At 34.2% G+C, this 17,435-nt stretch overlaps 1 protein-coding gene and 1 long non-coding RNA gene across 12 annotated transcripts; both read right to left on the bottom strand.

The window, feature by feature from the left end:
* Window positions 1,459-4,171, bottom strand: LOC18593611. 4 transcript variants are annotated; one of them, XR_001928659.1, is made up of 6 exons: window positions 3,657-4,170; window positions 2,635-2,739; window positions 2,379-2,530; window positions 2,228-2,287; window positions 2,039-2,099; window positions 1,459-1,912 (listed from the first exon to the last, which is right to left on the bottom strand). It is a non-coding gene; the product is annotated as an uncharacterized LOC18593611 (long non-coding RNA). The 4 variants fall into 4 exon arrangements; XR_001928658.1 differs by having other exon boundaries at window positions 2,039-2,310; window positions 2,403-2,530; window positions 3,657-4,171; XR_001928656.1 differs by having other exon boundaries at window positions 2,039-2,287.
* LOC18593610 (putative disease resistance protein RGA3) lies at window positions 5,571-16,105 on the bottom strand. Of its 8 annotated transcripts, none has more exons than XM_018124431.1 (15): window positions 15,721-16,105; window positions 15,453-15,540; window positions 10,246-14,588; window positions 9,449-9,520; window positions 9,193-9,322; window positions 9,030-9,100; window positions 8,868-8,928; window positions 8,319-8,748; window positions 7,467-7,526; window positions 7,211-7,362; window positions 7,038-7,119; window positions 6,868-6,928; window positions 6,679-6,750; window positions 6,423-6,552; window positions 6,251-6,332 (listed from the first exon to the last, which is right to left on the bottom strand). In XM_018124431.1, the coding sequence occupies exon 3, from the start codon at window positions 14,560-14,562 to the stop codon at window positions 10,264-10,266; it is 4,299 nt and encodes a 1,432-aa protein (XP_017979920.1). In that variant the 5' UTR covers window positions 14,563-14,588; window positions 15,453-15,540; window positions 15,721-16,105; the 3' UTR covers window positions 6,251-6,332; window positions 6,423-6,552; window positions 6,679-6,750; window positions 6,868-6,928; window positions 7,038-7,119; window positions 7,211-7,362; window positions 7,467-7,526; window positions 8,319-8,748; window positions 8,868-8,928; window positions 9,030-9,100; window positions 9,193-9,322; window positions 9,449-9,520; window positions 10,246-10,263. The 8 variants fall into 8 exon arrangements, with proteins under 8 accessions (XP_017979925.1, XP_017979924.1, XP_017979920.1 ...); XM_018124433.1 differs by having other exon boundaries at window positions 6,679-6,753; window positions 15,453-15,516; XM_007020923.2 differs by having other exon boundaries at window positions 15,453-15,516.

Genomic DNA, 17,435 nt, shown 5'->3' with positions numbered 1-17,435 from the left:
ATGTAAGTGCAGGTTTTCGGTAATTGAAACCAAAGCAAATAACTATTTTTAATTAATTATAGTTTATATTTTCCTCTACCATGCAATTTATACAATATAATACAACAACAGAAATCAAAGAAATGGAAACAAATGTATACGGCAAAAGGAAGAGCAAATTGTCACCATAGTTAAACATATATGATAATTGTATAACAATTTATATTCCCTTAACATGTAACAAAGTGCAAGTCCTGTATCTAGAAAGTTGATATATATCATCTAACAAAAATGAAAACCTTCAACTCACAAATGCTATTCATTTTGTTTAAACAATATATTTTTAATGGAAAAAAATATTGGATGTTTGATAGGATTATTATCTTCTTTGGTTAAGTACTGTTTTAAAACCATATATTTAGGAGCAACTTTTAGTGATTGAAACCAAAGTAAATAATTATCTTCAATTAATATCGGTTTATCTTTTCTTCTACCAGCAAAAACCATACATTTATATAATTGACTAATATAATATAGCTTTTTCTATAAACTCTTTTGAAGATACTAAATTGAAGTCCATTCTAACATAATTTATATTTCCTGTAAGCTTTTTCATAGCGTAGTTACGGGCACCACTCTCGTTTTGATTAAAGGTACGGTATAACTATCATTAATTACATTATAAAATTTAGCTACTATTCAGAGGTGATTATTAGGAGGAAACAAGTAATTAAATCCATCATTTCAAGGAGAAAAATCCACTTTAAAAAAATGATCATCAGCATTTAGAAAAGCTAAGCTCAAAAAAATTATAAAAAAGAAAATCTGGGGATAACACACTTTATTATGGAATCTCCATCTCCATTACTCCACTACTTTTACTTTATAGTAGTTGGACAGCAAGGCATTCACCACCATACGTTTGAAGGGATGAATTACTGTTTCTATATGTTTTTATTGCAGTGACAATTAAATTACTGTTTATATAAAATTATATTTATGGATCCTTGGCTTATGTCGAGTTATATAATATAAAGTATGATTGAGGATTATTTACTTTTTGTGTTTTATTAAAACAAAACATTTATAATTAATGGCAAATTTTAGGTAGGAAATATTTTTAATTAATACCAATTACAAAGTTGTAGTGACATTTATCAAAAAATTAATCCATTTTGGAAATGAGAAACTTCAAACTTATAACTTTTCTTAATCAATTAAAATTGAAACATTTATGATAGCTTCACTTAATACATTTTGGGATAAACCAATGCCTTTTACAATGTCATAGTGAACGAAGCAACCCAAATTTGATAGTAAATAACAAAATAAACAATCACGTATAATAAAAACATAAAAAATTTACGTGATTTATCTGAACCTATATTCATTGTTGGTGGATTGAAGAGATTTTAAGACAACTCTTTAACATTATCTTGTCAAAAAAGCAATACCTTTGATGAATAACATAGTAAAAAATATAGATGTGGAACCAAATTTTATGATAAATAACAAGCAAACAATCTAACATAATAAAACACACGAAAAATTACGTGGTTCGGCTTAATAACCTACATCCACGGTCGAAGGTGAAAGAGATTTTACTATGATGCAGGAGGTTACAGTAGTTGCAGCACCCAAACGTGGCAAATATTAAATCCCATAGTAGTATCCCAAAAGTCTTCTCCATATCTACATTATGAAAGAACCTTTGTGTTTAGGTCCCTTTAACGGTTTGGGTTAATTAAGTAAAGGCCTAAAGACTAGAATTCAAGCCACTGCTCAAAGACCTCCAAGAATGGCCAAGATGGAACTTTGACATTGATTTTGAAAGAAGCAAAAGGGTTTTCCAACCAGCTCAGCTCTCCAGGCAGTTTTCCCAATCACTCGAACCACTACTTAGCAAGTGTTGGTTGACTCCATTCACAGCTAACTAGTCAAAAAACCCATTGTTATAAAGAAGCACTGAGGATAAAGATATGCAAAAAAATAAGAACAAAAACTAAAGAAACTTTAACCTATAGAATCATGTATGCAATGGATAATGCTTTGAGAATACCTGCATTTCAAAAATGGCTGGAAGGGAGTTGGCAGGCAAGTCATTGGCATCTCTTCTTTCTCTATGGAAAACAAAAATCTTAAATGTTAGAGCAATGCAAAAATATTGAGGATTCTATACAAAGCACATTCCTCATATATAACAAGCAATAAATGAAAACCCAATTAACCGAATTCAAGATCATTAGACCAAGGTTCACTTCTTGAGAAAAGAAGGTGAAAGAGTTGCATGTTGTGCAGTCTTTTTTACCTAGAAAGAAACCAGAGGTCAAGCTGTTCAATTATTTTCATCAGTTAGTCTTTATTGAATTTGAACACTCAAAGCAAAATTTAACTCTCACATAGAATTGCCATCAAACTGTAACATAGATAGTGATGACACTGTTGAGAGTAAAGCCTCCGATCCACCGATTCTAGAACTCTACTTCACAATGGCATCGGCACGTTGAAAACCGTATGTTCTCTCTAAAACTATCAGAAAAAGTCCATAATCCTAATAAAGACATGCAAAAGGAAGTATGAAGTTATGTGTTAATAGATTCCTTATAGAAAGCATATGAAATTGGTAAGACAAACCGAAAAAGTGGTAAATTTTACCAATAGAAATTTCTCTTGGTTTCAATTCAACAACTGTCTGCTCTGGAAGGAAATTAGCAAGATGAATCGTCCTGCTTCAAATAATGAAAACATGTCATCATCCCCCTATAAACACGTAGAAAAAAAGAAAGAAATAATGTTAACATATTCCTTACAAAAGCAAGTGCCTACAAAATCTCATCTTATTTTACCAGTGTTTCACATTAAATTTTGGTTTTGCTTCTGAAAGATATGACAAAAACATCCAAGATTGCCTCATTGTATAAGAGATGGTTTTGCATTGATCAATGAATAAAAACAGGGGAAGTGAAACAACTGACAATAATCTGTCCCCAACTCCATTTTATGCCTATGTTAAAGACTCTTTTTGGCATTCTAACTCTAGTGATAAGATAACTGAACAATTACATCAACACTTCACAAAAAGCTTTTGACAAGCTCTTACAGAAAACCCAAACTTTTGGTCAACCTAAACAATATCCTCCAAACACAGATTAACATCATTGAAATAGGTGAAAATAGACATTTAGGTTTAACAAGTGAAAAATCAGAATAATTTGATAACTTGAGTACATTCATACTGCTGTAATTTTTTAAAATTTGTCTATATAAGAGTATAAAATTTATTGCTTTGACTATAAATATGATTTTCTGTACAAGGGTTCCAGCTAGAGCTAGTGAGATCCTAAATGCTTAGGATTATAATTGAAGAATGAGAGATTAAAACAAGAAAAAAGTTCCTAATGGCAGTGAAATACTGGCAGAGTTTTGACATCAAGTTTTGGTCACATTTCATAGTAGTAATATTTAACTTAACAAAAATAAAATTCAAAGTAAGAAAAGAAAAAAAAATCAATATTGTTAGTCCACTTAGAAAGAAGTAGATTAAATCCACTTCTGCATAGTCGACTTGGATTACATGCATACAAAAAATTACGAATCATCCAAATCCAGGAAGAAAAGAAGAGAATTATCAAGTACAGGGAGAAAATATAAATAGAGGTGAGGAAAAATATAGTTACCTATATATTGTATGATCATCATTGAATCTGTTGCCCATCAATTATAATAGATGGGATGTGAGCAATGTGATGCCACAGGATTCCGGTTTCCTTTTCACATCTTTCCGACAATTTTGGACATTCACTGATTGACAATACTTGTAAAGAGGTAAGGCGATCCATCCTTTGCAATTCTTGTAATTCAGGGCACTTACAAATCTTAAGTGTTTTGAGGCAAGGGATTAAAAATGGTATGCGATCCAACAATTTCCTTAGATTAGGGCAATTTTGAACATTCAATTCTTCTAAAGAGGACCAAGAATGCGTCATTCTCCAGGAGTATAAATCAGGGCACCCCCGACTTAGAAGTGTTTTGAGAGAATGTCTAGAAGAACTCAGATTAGGGCAAGATTCCACTATCATTCGTTGTAAAGAGGTGAGGTTATGCATCCTTTCTTGCAAGTACGGTGATTCAAGGCACTCGCAAATATAAAGATCTTTGGGGAAGTGAGATTCAAGTATCCAGTCTGGAAAAGCCCTCAAATTATGGCAGTAAACAATTAATTCTTCTAAAGATGCAAGCCAATGCGTCCCTTCTGGCATGTACTGTAATTCAAGGCAATTCCAAATTTGAAGTGTTTCAAGAGAAGTGAGATTGAGTATCCAGTCAGGCAAAGCCCTAAGATGAGGGCAATTTTCAATGGACAATTCTTTTAAAGAGGTAAGCTGATGCGTCCCTTTTGGCGTGGACTGTAATTCAAAGCACCCCTTAATTAGAAGGTTTGTAAGGGAAGTGAGATTGAGTATCCAATCCGGCAAAGCCCTCAAATTAGGGCAATTGCCTACGGACAATTCTTTTAAAGAGGTAAGCTGATGCGTCCCTTCTGGCATGTACTGTAATTCAAGGCACTCCTAAATTCCAAGTGTTTTAAGGGAAGTGAGATTAAGTATCCAGCTTGGCAAAGCCCTCAGATTAAGGCATTTCCCTACCCACAATTCTTTTAAAGAGGTAAGCTGATGCGTCCCTTTTGGCATGTGCTGTAATTCAACGCACCCCCAAATTTGAAGTGTTTTAAGGGAAGTGAGATTGAGTATCCACTCTGGCAAAGCCCTCAAATTATGACAATTCTGAACAGATAATTCTTCTAAAGATGTAAGCTGAGGCGTCCCTTCCGAAATGGACTGTAATTCAAGGCACTCCTTAATTCGAAGACTGCTAAGGGAAGTGAGATTGAGTATCCAGTCGGGCAAAGCCCTCAAATTAGGGCAATTTTCAACCCATAATTGTTGTAAAAAGGTGAGGCAACTCATCTTTTGCGGCAGTAACAATTCCAATTTAGGGCAATACGGCAGTAGGAACTCTTCTAGCAGATCTTCTAAATCCTTAATGCCTTTAAGTCTCAGACGCTTCAAAATGGAGAGAGGAAGGGTAGCCGAAGAATATGAATGACATGTGCTCCTTGATGATGATGATGCTTCTTCTGATGTCTTGTTAGCCTCGGTCATCGTCATCTTCAATGTTTGTTGCAAAGGCCTTATACTAGCATCTTCCAAAGTCAAATTAATGCTGTTAAATTTATTTAGAAATTTCAATTCAACATTAAATTTCAATTTAATGTTAAACAAACATTAAACATATTTCAGATAAATATATTTAAAAATTTCTCTTGGTTTCAATTCAACAACTGTCTGCTCTGGAAGGAAATTAATGCTTTCACAATAAGTATGCTATCTGTACACAGTGTAGGCGAATCAGTATACCAACTTGGATTCCATGTATTGAACAAAGAACGAATCATTCAAATCCAAGAAGAAAAAAAAAAGGAATTATCAAATAAAGGGAGAAAATATAAACAGAGGTAAAGAAAAATATGGTTACCTGCATTGTGTGATCATCATTGAATCTGTTGGCCATCAATATAAATAGTCAGGATGAGAGCAATATGAGGCCACTGGATTCTGGTCTTCTTTTTACATCTTTCCTGCAATTGGGAACGTTCTTTGATTGAGAATTCTTTGACACTTAACAGCACCCAAATGTAGCAAATAGTAAATCCCAGAACAGTATCGCAAAAGTCTTCTCTATATACATTGGAAAGAACATTTCTATTTAGGTCCCCTTAATAGTTTGGGTTAATTGAGTAGAGGCCCACAGACTAGAATTGAAGCCACTGTTTAAAGACCTCCAAGAATGGCCAATATGGAACTATTGACATTGATTTTGAAAGAAGCAAAGGGGGTTTCCAACCAGATCGGCTCCAGACTATTCTCCCAATCACTCAAGCCACTACTTAGCAAGTGTTGTTTGCCATCATTCACAGATAACTAGTCCAAAAATCCATTGTTATAAGCAAGCATTAAGGAACAAGATATGCAAAAAATCAAGAACAAAAACTAAAGAAACTATAATATATAGTCATCACTTTTGCAATAGATATGCTTCAAGAATATACCTGCATTTCAAGAATGCCTTAAAAGGGAGTTGGTGACCAAGTCATGACACCTCTTATTTTTCTATGGAAAATGAAAATCTTATAACGTTATAGCAGCGAAAAAATATTCAACATTCTATGCACAGTAAATTATATAGAGCAATAAGTGATAAGTTAATTTACCTTAAATTCAAGCTCGTTAGACCAAGGCTCACTTCTTGGGAAGAAAAGGTGAAAGAGTTGCATGCTGTGCAATCGTTGTAATCTAAAAGGACACCAGAGGTTAAGCTGTTAAATTATTTTCATGAGTTATCCTTTATTGAATTCAAATACTCAATGTAGATTTAACTCTCACATAGAATTTCCATCAAACTGTAACATAGATAGTGATGACGCTGTTGAGAGTAAAGCTTCCAATCCATGGATTGTAGCACTCTTCTTCACAATGGCATTTGTAAGTTGAAATCAATATTTACTCTCTCAATCTATCAGAAAAAGTCCATAATCCCAATAAAGACATGCAGAAAGAAGTAAGAAGTTGGGTGTTAATGGATACCTTATAGAAAGTAAATAAAATTGATAAAACAAACCAAATAAGTGGTAAATTTTACCAATAGAAATTTCTCTTGGTTTCAATTTAACAACAGTCTGCTCTGGAAGGAAATTAGCATGATATAATCATCCTGCTTCAAATAATGAAAAATGTCATCATCCCATTAACGTACAAACAAGAAAGAACCGATGTTAATATATTCTTTACAAAAGCAAGTCATTCCTCATAAAAAATGCTTTGAGAATACCTGTATTTCAAAAATGGCCGGAAGGGAGTTGGCAGGCAAGTCATTGGCATCTCTTTCTTTTCTATAGAAAACAAAAATCTTAAATGTTAGAGCAATGCAAAAATATTGAGGATTCTATACAAAGCACATTCCTCATATATAACATAGCAATAAATGAAAAGCCAATTAACCTTGAATTCAAGATCATTAGACCAAGGCTCACTTCTTGAGAAAAGAAGGTGAAAGAGTTGCATGTTGTGCAGTCTTTTTTACCTAAAAGGAAACCAGACGTCAAGCTATTCAATTATTTTCATCAGTTAGTCTTTATTGAATTTGAACACCCAAAGCAAAATTTAACTCTCACATAGACTTGCCATCAAACTGTAACATAGATAGTGATAACACTGTTGAGAGTAAAGCCTTCGATCTACCGATTCTAGTACTCTACTTCACAATGGCATCGGCATGTTGAAATCCGCATGTTCTCTCTCAAACTATCAGAAAAAGTCTATAATCCTAATAAAGACATGCAAAAAGAAGTATGAAGTTAGGTGTTAATAGATTCCTTATAGAAAGCATATAAAATTGGTAAGACAAACCGAATAAGTGGTAAAGTTTACCAATAGAAATTTCAACAACTGTTTGCTCTGGAAGGAAATTAGCAAGATAAAATCGTCCTACTTCAAACAATGAAAACATGTCATCATCCCATTATTAACACATACAAAAAGAAAGAACTGATGTTAATATATTCTTTACAAAAGCAAGTGCCAACATCAAGAAGAAGAGGCGAAAATATTACCTATAGCAATATCTCCTCATCACAACAAATATGGCAGGAAATGTACAAGCAGACTTTCACATTTGTTTCTATTATTACTAGCTTTCAGCTCCGGAGTCTTGACTGGATATTCTAACAAACTTTTAGTTGAAATTTTCAGGAATACTCACTCTCACATCTCAGCTTATTTCATCAGTTATTCAATTATTTAGAATCTCTATGATAGAAGCTATCTGTCCTGCGATCCTTTTCTATTTAATTTTGGTTTTGCTTCTGAAAAGATACGACACAAACATCCAACGTTGCCTCATTGTATAAGAGATGATTTTGCATTGATCAATGCACAAAACAGGGAAAGTGAAACAACTGACAATAATCTGTCCATAACTCCATTTTATGTTTATGTTAAACAGAAGAAGTTGGGAATTGATATAACAACTAAAAATCAGAATAATTAAGTAACTTAAGTACGTTTATAATACTGTTTTTTTAAATTTATCCGTACAAGAGTATGAAATTTAATGCTTTCACAATAAGTATGCTATCTGTACAAAGTATAGGCAATCGGTATACCAACTTGGATTACATGTATAGAACAAAGTACAAATCATTCAAATCCAGGAAGAAAAAAAGAAGGAAATAAAAGATAAAGAGAGAAAATATAAACAGAGGAGAAGAAAAATATGGTTACCTGTACTGTATGATCATCATTGAATCTGTTGGCCATCAATATAAATAGACAGGATGAGAGCAATGTGAGGCCACTAGATTTCAGTCTCTTTTTTACATTTTTTCAACAATTGGGGACATTCTTTGATTGACAATTCTTTGACACTTTGCAGCACCCAAATGTAGCAAATAGTAAATCCCAGAACAGTATCCCAAAAGTCTTCTCCATATACATTGGAAAGAACATTTGTATTTAGGTCCCCTTAACAGTTTGGGTTAATTAAGTAAAGGCCTACAGACTAGAATTGAAGCCACTGTTCAAAGACCTCAAAGAACGGCCAATATGGAACTATTGACATTGATTTTGAAAGAAGCAAAGGGGTTTTCCAAACAGCTCAACTCCATACTATTCTCCCAATCACTCGAGCCGCTACTTAGCAAGTGTTGTTTGCCTTCATTCACAAATAACTAGTCTAAAAAACTAAAGATATGCAAAAGATCAAGAACAAAAACTAAAGAAACTATAATATGGAGTCATCACTTCTGCAATAGATATGCTTTGGGAATATACCTGCATTTCAAGAATGCCTCGAAAGGGAGTTGGTGAGCTAGTCATGATACCTCTTATTTTTCTATAGAAAATGAAAATTTTATAACGTTATAGCAATGAAAAAATATTCAACATTCTATGCACAGTAAATTCTATAGAGCATTAAGTGATAAGCTAATTTACCTTAAATTCAAGATCACTTACTTCTTGGGAAGAAAAGGTGAAAGAGTTGCATGCTGTGCAATTTCTGTCATCTACAAAGCCACCAGAGGTCAAGTTGTTAAATTATTTTCACGAGCTAGCCTTTATTGAATTCAAACACTCAAAAGTAAAATTTAACTCTCACATAGAATTGCCATCAAACTGTAACATAGATAGTGATGGCGCTGTTGAGAGTAAAGCTTCCAATCCATGGATTGTAGTACTCTTCTTCACAATGGCATTGGCAAGTTGAAATCAATTCGTACTCTCTCAATCTATCAGAAAAAGTCCATAATCCCAATAAAGACACGCAGAAAGAAGTAAGAAGTTGGGTGTTAATGGATTCCTTATAGAAAGTAAATGAAATTGGTAAAACAAACCAAATAAGTGGTAAAGTTTACCAATAGAAATTTCTCTTGGTTTCAATTCAACAACAGTCTGCTTTGGAAGGAAATTGGCAAGATGAAATCTTCCTGCTTCAAACAATGGAAAAAATGTCATCATCCCATTATAAACACGTAGTAAAAAATAAAGAAATAATGTTAACATATTCCTTACAAAAGCAAGTGCCTATAAAATCTCAGCTTATTTCACCAGTGTTTCACATTAAATTTTGGTTTTGCTTCTAAAAAGATATGACACAAACATCCAAGGCTGCCTCATTGTATAAAAGATAATTTTGCATTGATCAATGAATAAAAACAGGGGAAGTGAAACAACTGACAATAATCTGTCCACAACTCCCTTTTATGCTTATGTTAAAGACTCCTTTTGGCATTCTAACTTTAGTGATAAGATAACTGAACAATTACATCAACACTGCACAAAAAGCTGTTGACAACCTCTTACAGAAAACCCAAACTTTTGGTCAACCTAAACAATATCCTCTGAACACAGATTAACATCATTGAAAAAGGTGAAAATAGACATTTAGATATAACAAAGTGAAAAATCAGAATAATTTGATAACTTCAGTAGATTCATACTGCTGTAATTTTTTTAAATTTGTCTATATAAGAAAAAATCAATATTGTTAGTCCACTTAGAAAGAAGTAGCAGAGTAAACAAATTACACGCATAGTCAACTTGGATTACATGCATACAACAAATTACGAATCATCCAAATCCAGGAAGAAAAAAAAAGAATTATCAGGTACAGGGAGAAAATATAAATAGAGGTGCAGAAAAATATTGTTACCTATATATTGTATGATCATCACTGAATCTGTTGCCCATCAATTATAATAGATGGGATGTGAGCAATGTGAGGCCACAAGATTCCGGTTTCCTTTTCACATCTTTCCGACAATTTTGGACATTCACTGATTGACAATACTTGTAAAGAGGTAAGGCGATCCACCATTTGCAAGTTTTGTAATTCAGGGCACTTACAAATCGTAAGTGTTTTGAGGCAAGTGATTAAAAATGATATGCGATACAACAATTTCCCCAGATTAGGGCAATTTTGAACATTCAATTCTTCTAAAGAGGACAAAGAATGCCTCATTCTCCAGGAGTATATATCAGGGCACCCCCGAATTAGAAGTGTTTTGAGAGAATGTCTAGAAGAACTTAGATTAGGGCAAGATTCAACTATCATTCGTTGTAAAGAGGTGAGGTTATGCATCCTTTCTTGCAAGTACGGTGATGCAAGGCACTCGCAAATATAAAGATCTTTGAGGGAAGTGAGATTGAGTATCCAGTCTTGCAAAGCCCTCAAATTATGGCGGTCAGCATATAATTCTTCTAAGAATGTAAGCCGAGAAATCCCTACTGGCATGTACTGTAATTCAAGGCAATTCCAAATTTGAAGTGTTTCAAGAGAAGTGAGATTGAGTATCCAGTCAGGCAAAGCCCTAAGATGAGGGCAATTTTCAATGGACAATTCTTTCAAAGAGGTAAGCTGATGCGTCCCTTCTGGCATGTACTGTAATTCAAGGCACTCCTGAATATGAAGTTTTGTAAGGGAAGTGAGATTGAGTATCCAGTCAGGCAAAGCCCTCAGATTAGGGCATTTCCCTACTAACAATTCTTTTAAAGAAGTAAGCTGATGTGTCCCTTTTGGCATGTACTGTAATTCAAGGCACTCCCAAATTCGAAGTGTTTTAAGGGAAGTGAGATTGAGTATCCAATCTGGCAAAGCCCTCAGATTAGGGCATTTCCCTACGAACAATTCTTTTAAAGAGGTAAGCTGATGTGTCCCTTTTGGCATGTACTGTAATTCAAGGCACTCCCAAATTCGAAGTGTTTTAAGGGAAGTGAGATTGAGTATCCACTCTGGCAAAGCCCTCAAATTATGACAATTCTGAACAGATAATTCTTCTAAAGATGTAAGCTGAGGCGTCCCTTCTGGAATGGACTGTAATTCAAGGCACTCATTGATTTGAAGACTTCTAAGGGAAGTGAGATTGAGTATCCAGTCGGGCAAATCCTTCAGATTAGGGCAATTTTGAACCCACAATTGTTGTAAAGAGGTGAGGCAACTCATCTTTTGCGGCAGTAGTGATTCCAATTTGGGGCAATACGGCAGCAGGAACTCTTCTAGCAGAACTTCTAAATCCTTAATGCCTTCAAGTCTCAGACGCTTCAAATTGGAGAGAGGAAACGTAGCCGAAGAATATGAATGACATGTGCTCATTGATGATGATGATGCTTCTTCTAATGTCATGTTAGCCTCGGTCATCGTCATCTTCAATGTTTGTTGCAAAGGCCTTATACTAGCATCTGCCAAAGTCAAATTTTGGTCGAGAGATGGAAACAGCGGCATTGAGGTTAAGTCTGGGCAGCCCATGATTTCTAACATGGAAAGGCAAGGAAAGCAAAGCAGCTCAGCGATCGATCCTTGGTTCTCATTCTTTGTCCTCCACCATCCTTTGAGATTAGAACACCGTCGGATGCAAAGTGTCTTAAGCGACGGGAAGAATGGTTTTCCTGACCTGGAGCGATGCAAGGGGAAAGACTCTGCCACGTATTCTAAAGCATTTAACTCCACAAGTACAAGACACTTGAGAGATGAAAGATGATCCAAGGGTGGCAGGCGTTTTAAAGCATTGGAAAAGTAAAGAGTGAGAGATTTGAGAGATGAAAAATGATCCAGGGGTGGTAGACGTTGGCAATTCCTTAAATGTGCTATTTGAAGATCGACTAAATTAGTCAACGAAGATAGCCAACTCGAAAACCTTGCTCCTCCATAAGAGGATACCATCAGCTCTTTCAAATTCGGGTGTGGCTCAAGATTATTTAACAACGACTCATCCTTTTCCACACTTGCTAGAGAGGAAGGACTCCAATGCAAGGGAGATCTCCAATATAATTTCAAAGATTGAAGTCGTTTCTTTTTCTTTAAATTCGCCTCCTTAGATTCGAACTCCACATTCTTCACCTTTTCTAAGTGTTCAATTGTTAAGCTGTTTCTAAGGTCATTTAAGTCCCTCAACTCATTCAACGTGGCTGCAGCTGAGAAACTTTCTTCAACACTGTTCACAATAAATCTGCCCAATCTTTGTAATGAAGTCAATTCCCTTAACCCTTTTGACAAGTACTTTAGGGCTTGGCAATTATCAATATTGAGATATTCCAAACTAATCAAGTGTTGTATATCTCTTGGTAATTCTTCAAGACTGGTGCAATGTTCGAGTAATAGAGTTTGCAAATGGTGCAATTTGGTTATTGTATCTGGGAGCACTTTCATCTTGTTATTAGAAGAAAGATCAAGATATCTCAAATGCTTCAATTCACCAATTGAATCTGGCAAAATGTCAATGTCCATCCGACTCAAATTCAACATTCGTAAACAATTAAAGCATGAAAAAGTTACATTTTGAAGAAATAAATCCTCGAAAATATGTGTCCGAAAAAATATAGTTCTTATCTCTTTTGTTTCCAACAAAGTCAAAACAACTTCTTTGGAATTTTTTTCTGATGACACATGTCGAACTCTTTTTGAAATATTTTCTTTTTCATCTTTCATCCAATGAAAATGATGACCTGTAACTGATAATGCAAGATCATGGATAAGGTCATGCATTTTACAACAAATGATATTCCCAACTGCATCTTTCTCCTCCTCTTGAAAAAATGATCTTGACAGCAAATTATTAAAGTATTCTTCACCAATGTCTTGTACATTCTCATTTTCCATTAATTGAATGTAACCTTGTGCTTGCCATGATCGGATCAACTTGTCTTTAAATATCTTGAAGTCTTTTGGGAAAAGTGAACAAAAAGCAAAACATTGTTTTAAATGTCTTGGCAAGTGAATGTAACTCAATTGTAACACCGGGAAAATACTATCATCTTTTTCTAGCACCTTCCAAATTTCATTTTTTTGAACAGACGACCAATAATTTTTATCAGGCTTTTGTCTCATCAAACCTCCCAAACATTTGAGAACAAGAGGAACTCCTTTGCATTTTCGTGCAACATCTCCTCCAATTACTCTAAGGTCTGTATCGATTTGGCCTTGTCCTTGAAATGCCACCTGCTTAAACAAAACCCAAGATTGATCCTCATTGAGACCTTTTAAAAGGTAAGGATCGTGCACCCCCATAGTAGATGAAACTGTCTTATTACGAGTAGTCACAAGAATTTTGCTTCCGGAAGCACCAAACACTAGATATTGTGAAAATTTATCCCACTCTAAATTATTTTCATTCCACACATCGTCTAACACAAGTAAATATTTCTTCCCTTTTAATTTTTCTTGAAGCTTGTCTACGTAAATATCTAGACACAAGTCATTCACTTTATCACCTTCAAGAGACTCCAAGATTTTTTTAAAAATTATACCAACATTAAATTCTTCAGAAACACACACCCATATTCGTCTCTGAAAGTAACTTTCTACTTCTGCATCATTATACACCAATTGGGCGAGCGAGGTCTTTCCCAAACCTCCAAACCCAACAATGGCAACAATAGAGATGCTGTCACCATGATCATTTTGCTCCTGCAACAATAATTTTATAATTTCACCTTTATCTTTTTCTCGCCCTATTATTTCCGACCTCACCTTTGAAGCAGTCTCCCTGTAAATACACTTAGCTTTCTTATCCTGTTCTGCAACTCTCTTCCTCAAGTTAAACGTAGAAATGACTGCCGCAGCCTTGTCCAGCCTCCCTCTAATTTCCTTAATTTTAGGGCCCATCTCAAAAGATGAAATTAATTTGCGTACCTTTTTCCGAGCATGCACCCCAGGTTCCTGTTCCCGAGCACGCACCTTCTCGCCCAGGATTTCATAGTCAATTTCGTCCAATAAGTCGTCTGCATCGTAAACAACATCTTGCACCTCAATTATCGACTTTTTCAAGGCAGGGTCGCTCTCTTGCTTCTCCTCAGCATCAAGACTGAACTCTTTTACAGTGGTGAGAGTATCTCGAATCTTCTCCAGATCCTCGTCCCGCTTGAAAATCAAGCAAAGTCGTTGCCCAGCACCTGACACAGTATTGGACACAAAATCGGACACGAAATTGGACAACATGTTACCGACCATCTCGTATAAAAATGATACCGCCATGGATCTACAACTTGGTTAAAATGAATCTGTAGCAGATAACGAGAAAATGTAAGCAGATCAACACGATAATGAAAGACTTAGTGGACTTGGCCTGATTAGCACGTTTGAATGAAGAAATCAAAATAAGTTTTGCATACATTATATATATAATATTCTAAATAATGAAATGGATCTTTTTAGTTTTAATATAATTTTACCATTTATTTATTTTTTTACTCTTTTTTAATTAATTAGGATTCCACTTTTTTGTCATTTACTTCTCACTTAACTTTTTAAGAAATAAAAAACAAATAATTGTACCAAAAAATGTAAAAAAAAAAAACAAAAGAAACAATAAAAAGAAGCTTAAGAATATTTTTTAATATTTTTTATAGGAATATTCAATGCAAATTGCAAACGTGTGTTTTCATAATTAATCTTAGACTTGAAAATCTATCTACTGGAATATATTTTGGTTTGTGTGTTCAGAAGATCAAGGCCAAAAATTGAAACAGGCTACCATTGCAATTATTCATATTTTTATTTGATTCTGCCCCCATGATATTTCTCTAATTAGTTATTAATAATCTTTAATATTTTTTTAAAAATTATAAACGTCTTTTTCTCATTCAATTTCAAGTCCTTAGTGGAGGACGAGGGCTCAAATCTTTTACCTTATGAAACTACTGGCCTCATCTTTTCTTTTTTTAAAAAAAAAAATTACTGTTAGTAACAATTAGTATTAATATCTCAAACTCCGAAATCTTAAATTATTAAAACATGTTATATATTTTAATTAAAGATCACTTGCAACATTCATAAAATAAAAATCTACCTAATTTTAATTTTGAAGAGTAAAAAGTTTAGCAGAGAGACAAAAACAATTACAAAATGTTTGCAAAGTACCTTACCTTTATGAAAATGAGGATCGCAAGAGAACGGATTGTTGATCGACCAACTTGAAAATTGAAAATGCTACAGATGTAGAAATTCTTGTCACTGGTCATGCGTAAATTACTTAAAAATACTTTCCCAAAATAGCCATAAATGTCGATAAACAATGGATAGAAATATGAAAATTTATAATAGATTAATAAATTTATAAAAAGAAGTCAAATTCATAAATGATAAGAGAAATTAAACACATAAAAAAATAAAATATGTTTAATTGAAGCTTACCTCAATTGAAATGGAATTACTTCACCAACTCCGGAGACCGTAAAACCATAATTAAAGAAAGGAAAAGTAGCTAACAAGGATCAAACAAAAGTAATTTAAGAGATCAAATGTTTTTTTTTTTTCAGAGTTAAACAACAGAGATGCTTTTCTTCTTTAAGCTAAAAGAAAAGTGGGAAAATAAAATAGAAAAGTGGGTTTTGTTGAGTTCAAAGAAAAGCAAGGCATGCAGAAATCAAGCAAACTCTTAGGATAGCGCAGATGATAGAAGAAGATGCTTAAATGGTAACTGTATGACGATCAAGTGATAAGAGTAGGTATAGAAAATTAATACACTTCGATGATTCTCTGTCAGATGTTCTGCTTATGTTTCCAGGAAGTGTGATGGAAAGAGGATGGGACTTTTGTGGATGTCAGTCTGTAGGAAACTTTTGAAAATTGTCTTTTTCCCCAAGGAACACGTGATTGTGGGTCCACACTTTGAAATTGTCAGCACCAAGCACTTCTTTTCTTTCTTTTTCTACCAGTGGGACACTGATTTATTGGTTTGTTTCTTAATCAAAGTATCTTTTACTCTTTCAAAAAATAAAAAAGTATCTTTTACTTTATGACTGTTACGGAAAGAATTAATTCTAATACGAAAATTGAATTTATCAAATTATTAGGAAGATTCTCAAAATTTTTTTGAATATTTTTTATTTATGGTTAAATTGAATATAATATTAATGTCACCATTAATGAAGATTGTATTGTCACTAAAAAAGTATTTTTGATTAATTTTCTTTACATAAAAAATAATGATGAATATATTCTGTTAAAGAAAATTTTAACTAATTAATATAAAATTAACTTCATATTTTAACTAATTAACTTTATTCTCTTTCCTTTGATTGAGTCCCAGCTACAATAGGACGAGAGTAGGTGTAGATAATTAATAAACTTTGACTGATTCTCTCTCGGATGTTCTATTAAGGACGCTGCTTGGCTTTTGAGGAAGTGTTATTATGGCAAGAGGATGGGACTTGCCAGGAAACTCAACACGATGTTACTTACTGCCCCGTATGGAATTACCTCCGCCATGGATCTACAACTTGGTTGAAATGAATCTAAAGCAGATAACAGAAGCGCAAGCAAACTTAACATGGTAGTCAAAAACTTAAGTTTATAAAGATAAATGTTGACAATATAGATAAATTAATTGAAGGAGAGTTGAATTATTGGGTCTGTCCCCAGTGACAGGACAGCTTAGGGATAGACTTTGAATGAATGTGGTTGAAAGAGTTAATAAGAGGGGGCCGTAACGGTGGCATGCCCAGTTCCTGAGCTCCCCTTTTCTCTTGCTGTCCAAACAACAGCCTTGGATCTACTTGAATTGTTAATACATATTTCTTCTGATCATAAACAAAAAGTTGAAAAATGTAGGACCACCCTTCTTTGGCTTCTTTTCCTGATTCAAAATCACATTTGATGGTGGTGATAATTACAACAGTCCACGGCATTATCTAAAGGGAAAAAGAATAGTTAAAATATATAAAACCAAAAGTGAATTGGAAAAAGAGTCATAGTATTAGGTTACAAAAGCTAGCATGGTGGAGTTCCCTGCCCTCAATGGCCATCGTGTCTCTCCTTTGCCACTTTGGGGTACCCTGCGGCAGGCACCCTCAACTCACCTCACATCCACCCTAGTTCCGCTGAGCTCCAAATGAAAAACTTGCGTT

This window comes from Theobroma cacao, chromosome 7 (assembly GCF_000208745.1).
Source record: "Theobroma cacao cultivar B97-61/B2 chromosome 7, Criollo_cocoa_genome_V2, whole genome shotgun sequence".
Classification (NCBI taxonomy): domain Eukaryota; kingdom Viridiplantae; phylum Streptophyta; class Magnoliopsida; order Malvales; family Malvaceae; genus Theobroma; species Theobroma cacao.
Note: the sequence above shows the minus strand (reverse complement) of the source record. Positions and strands in the feature narration are given on the sequence as shown.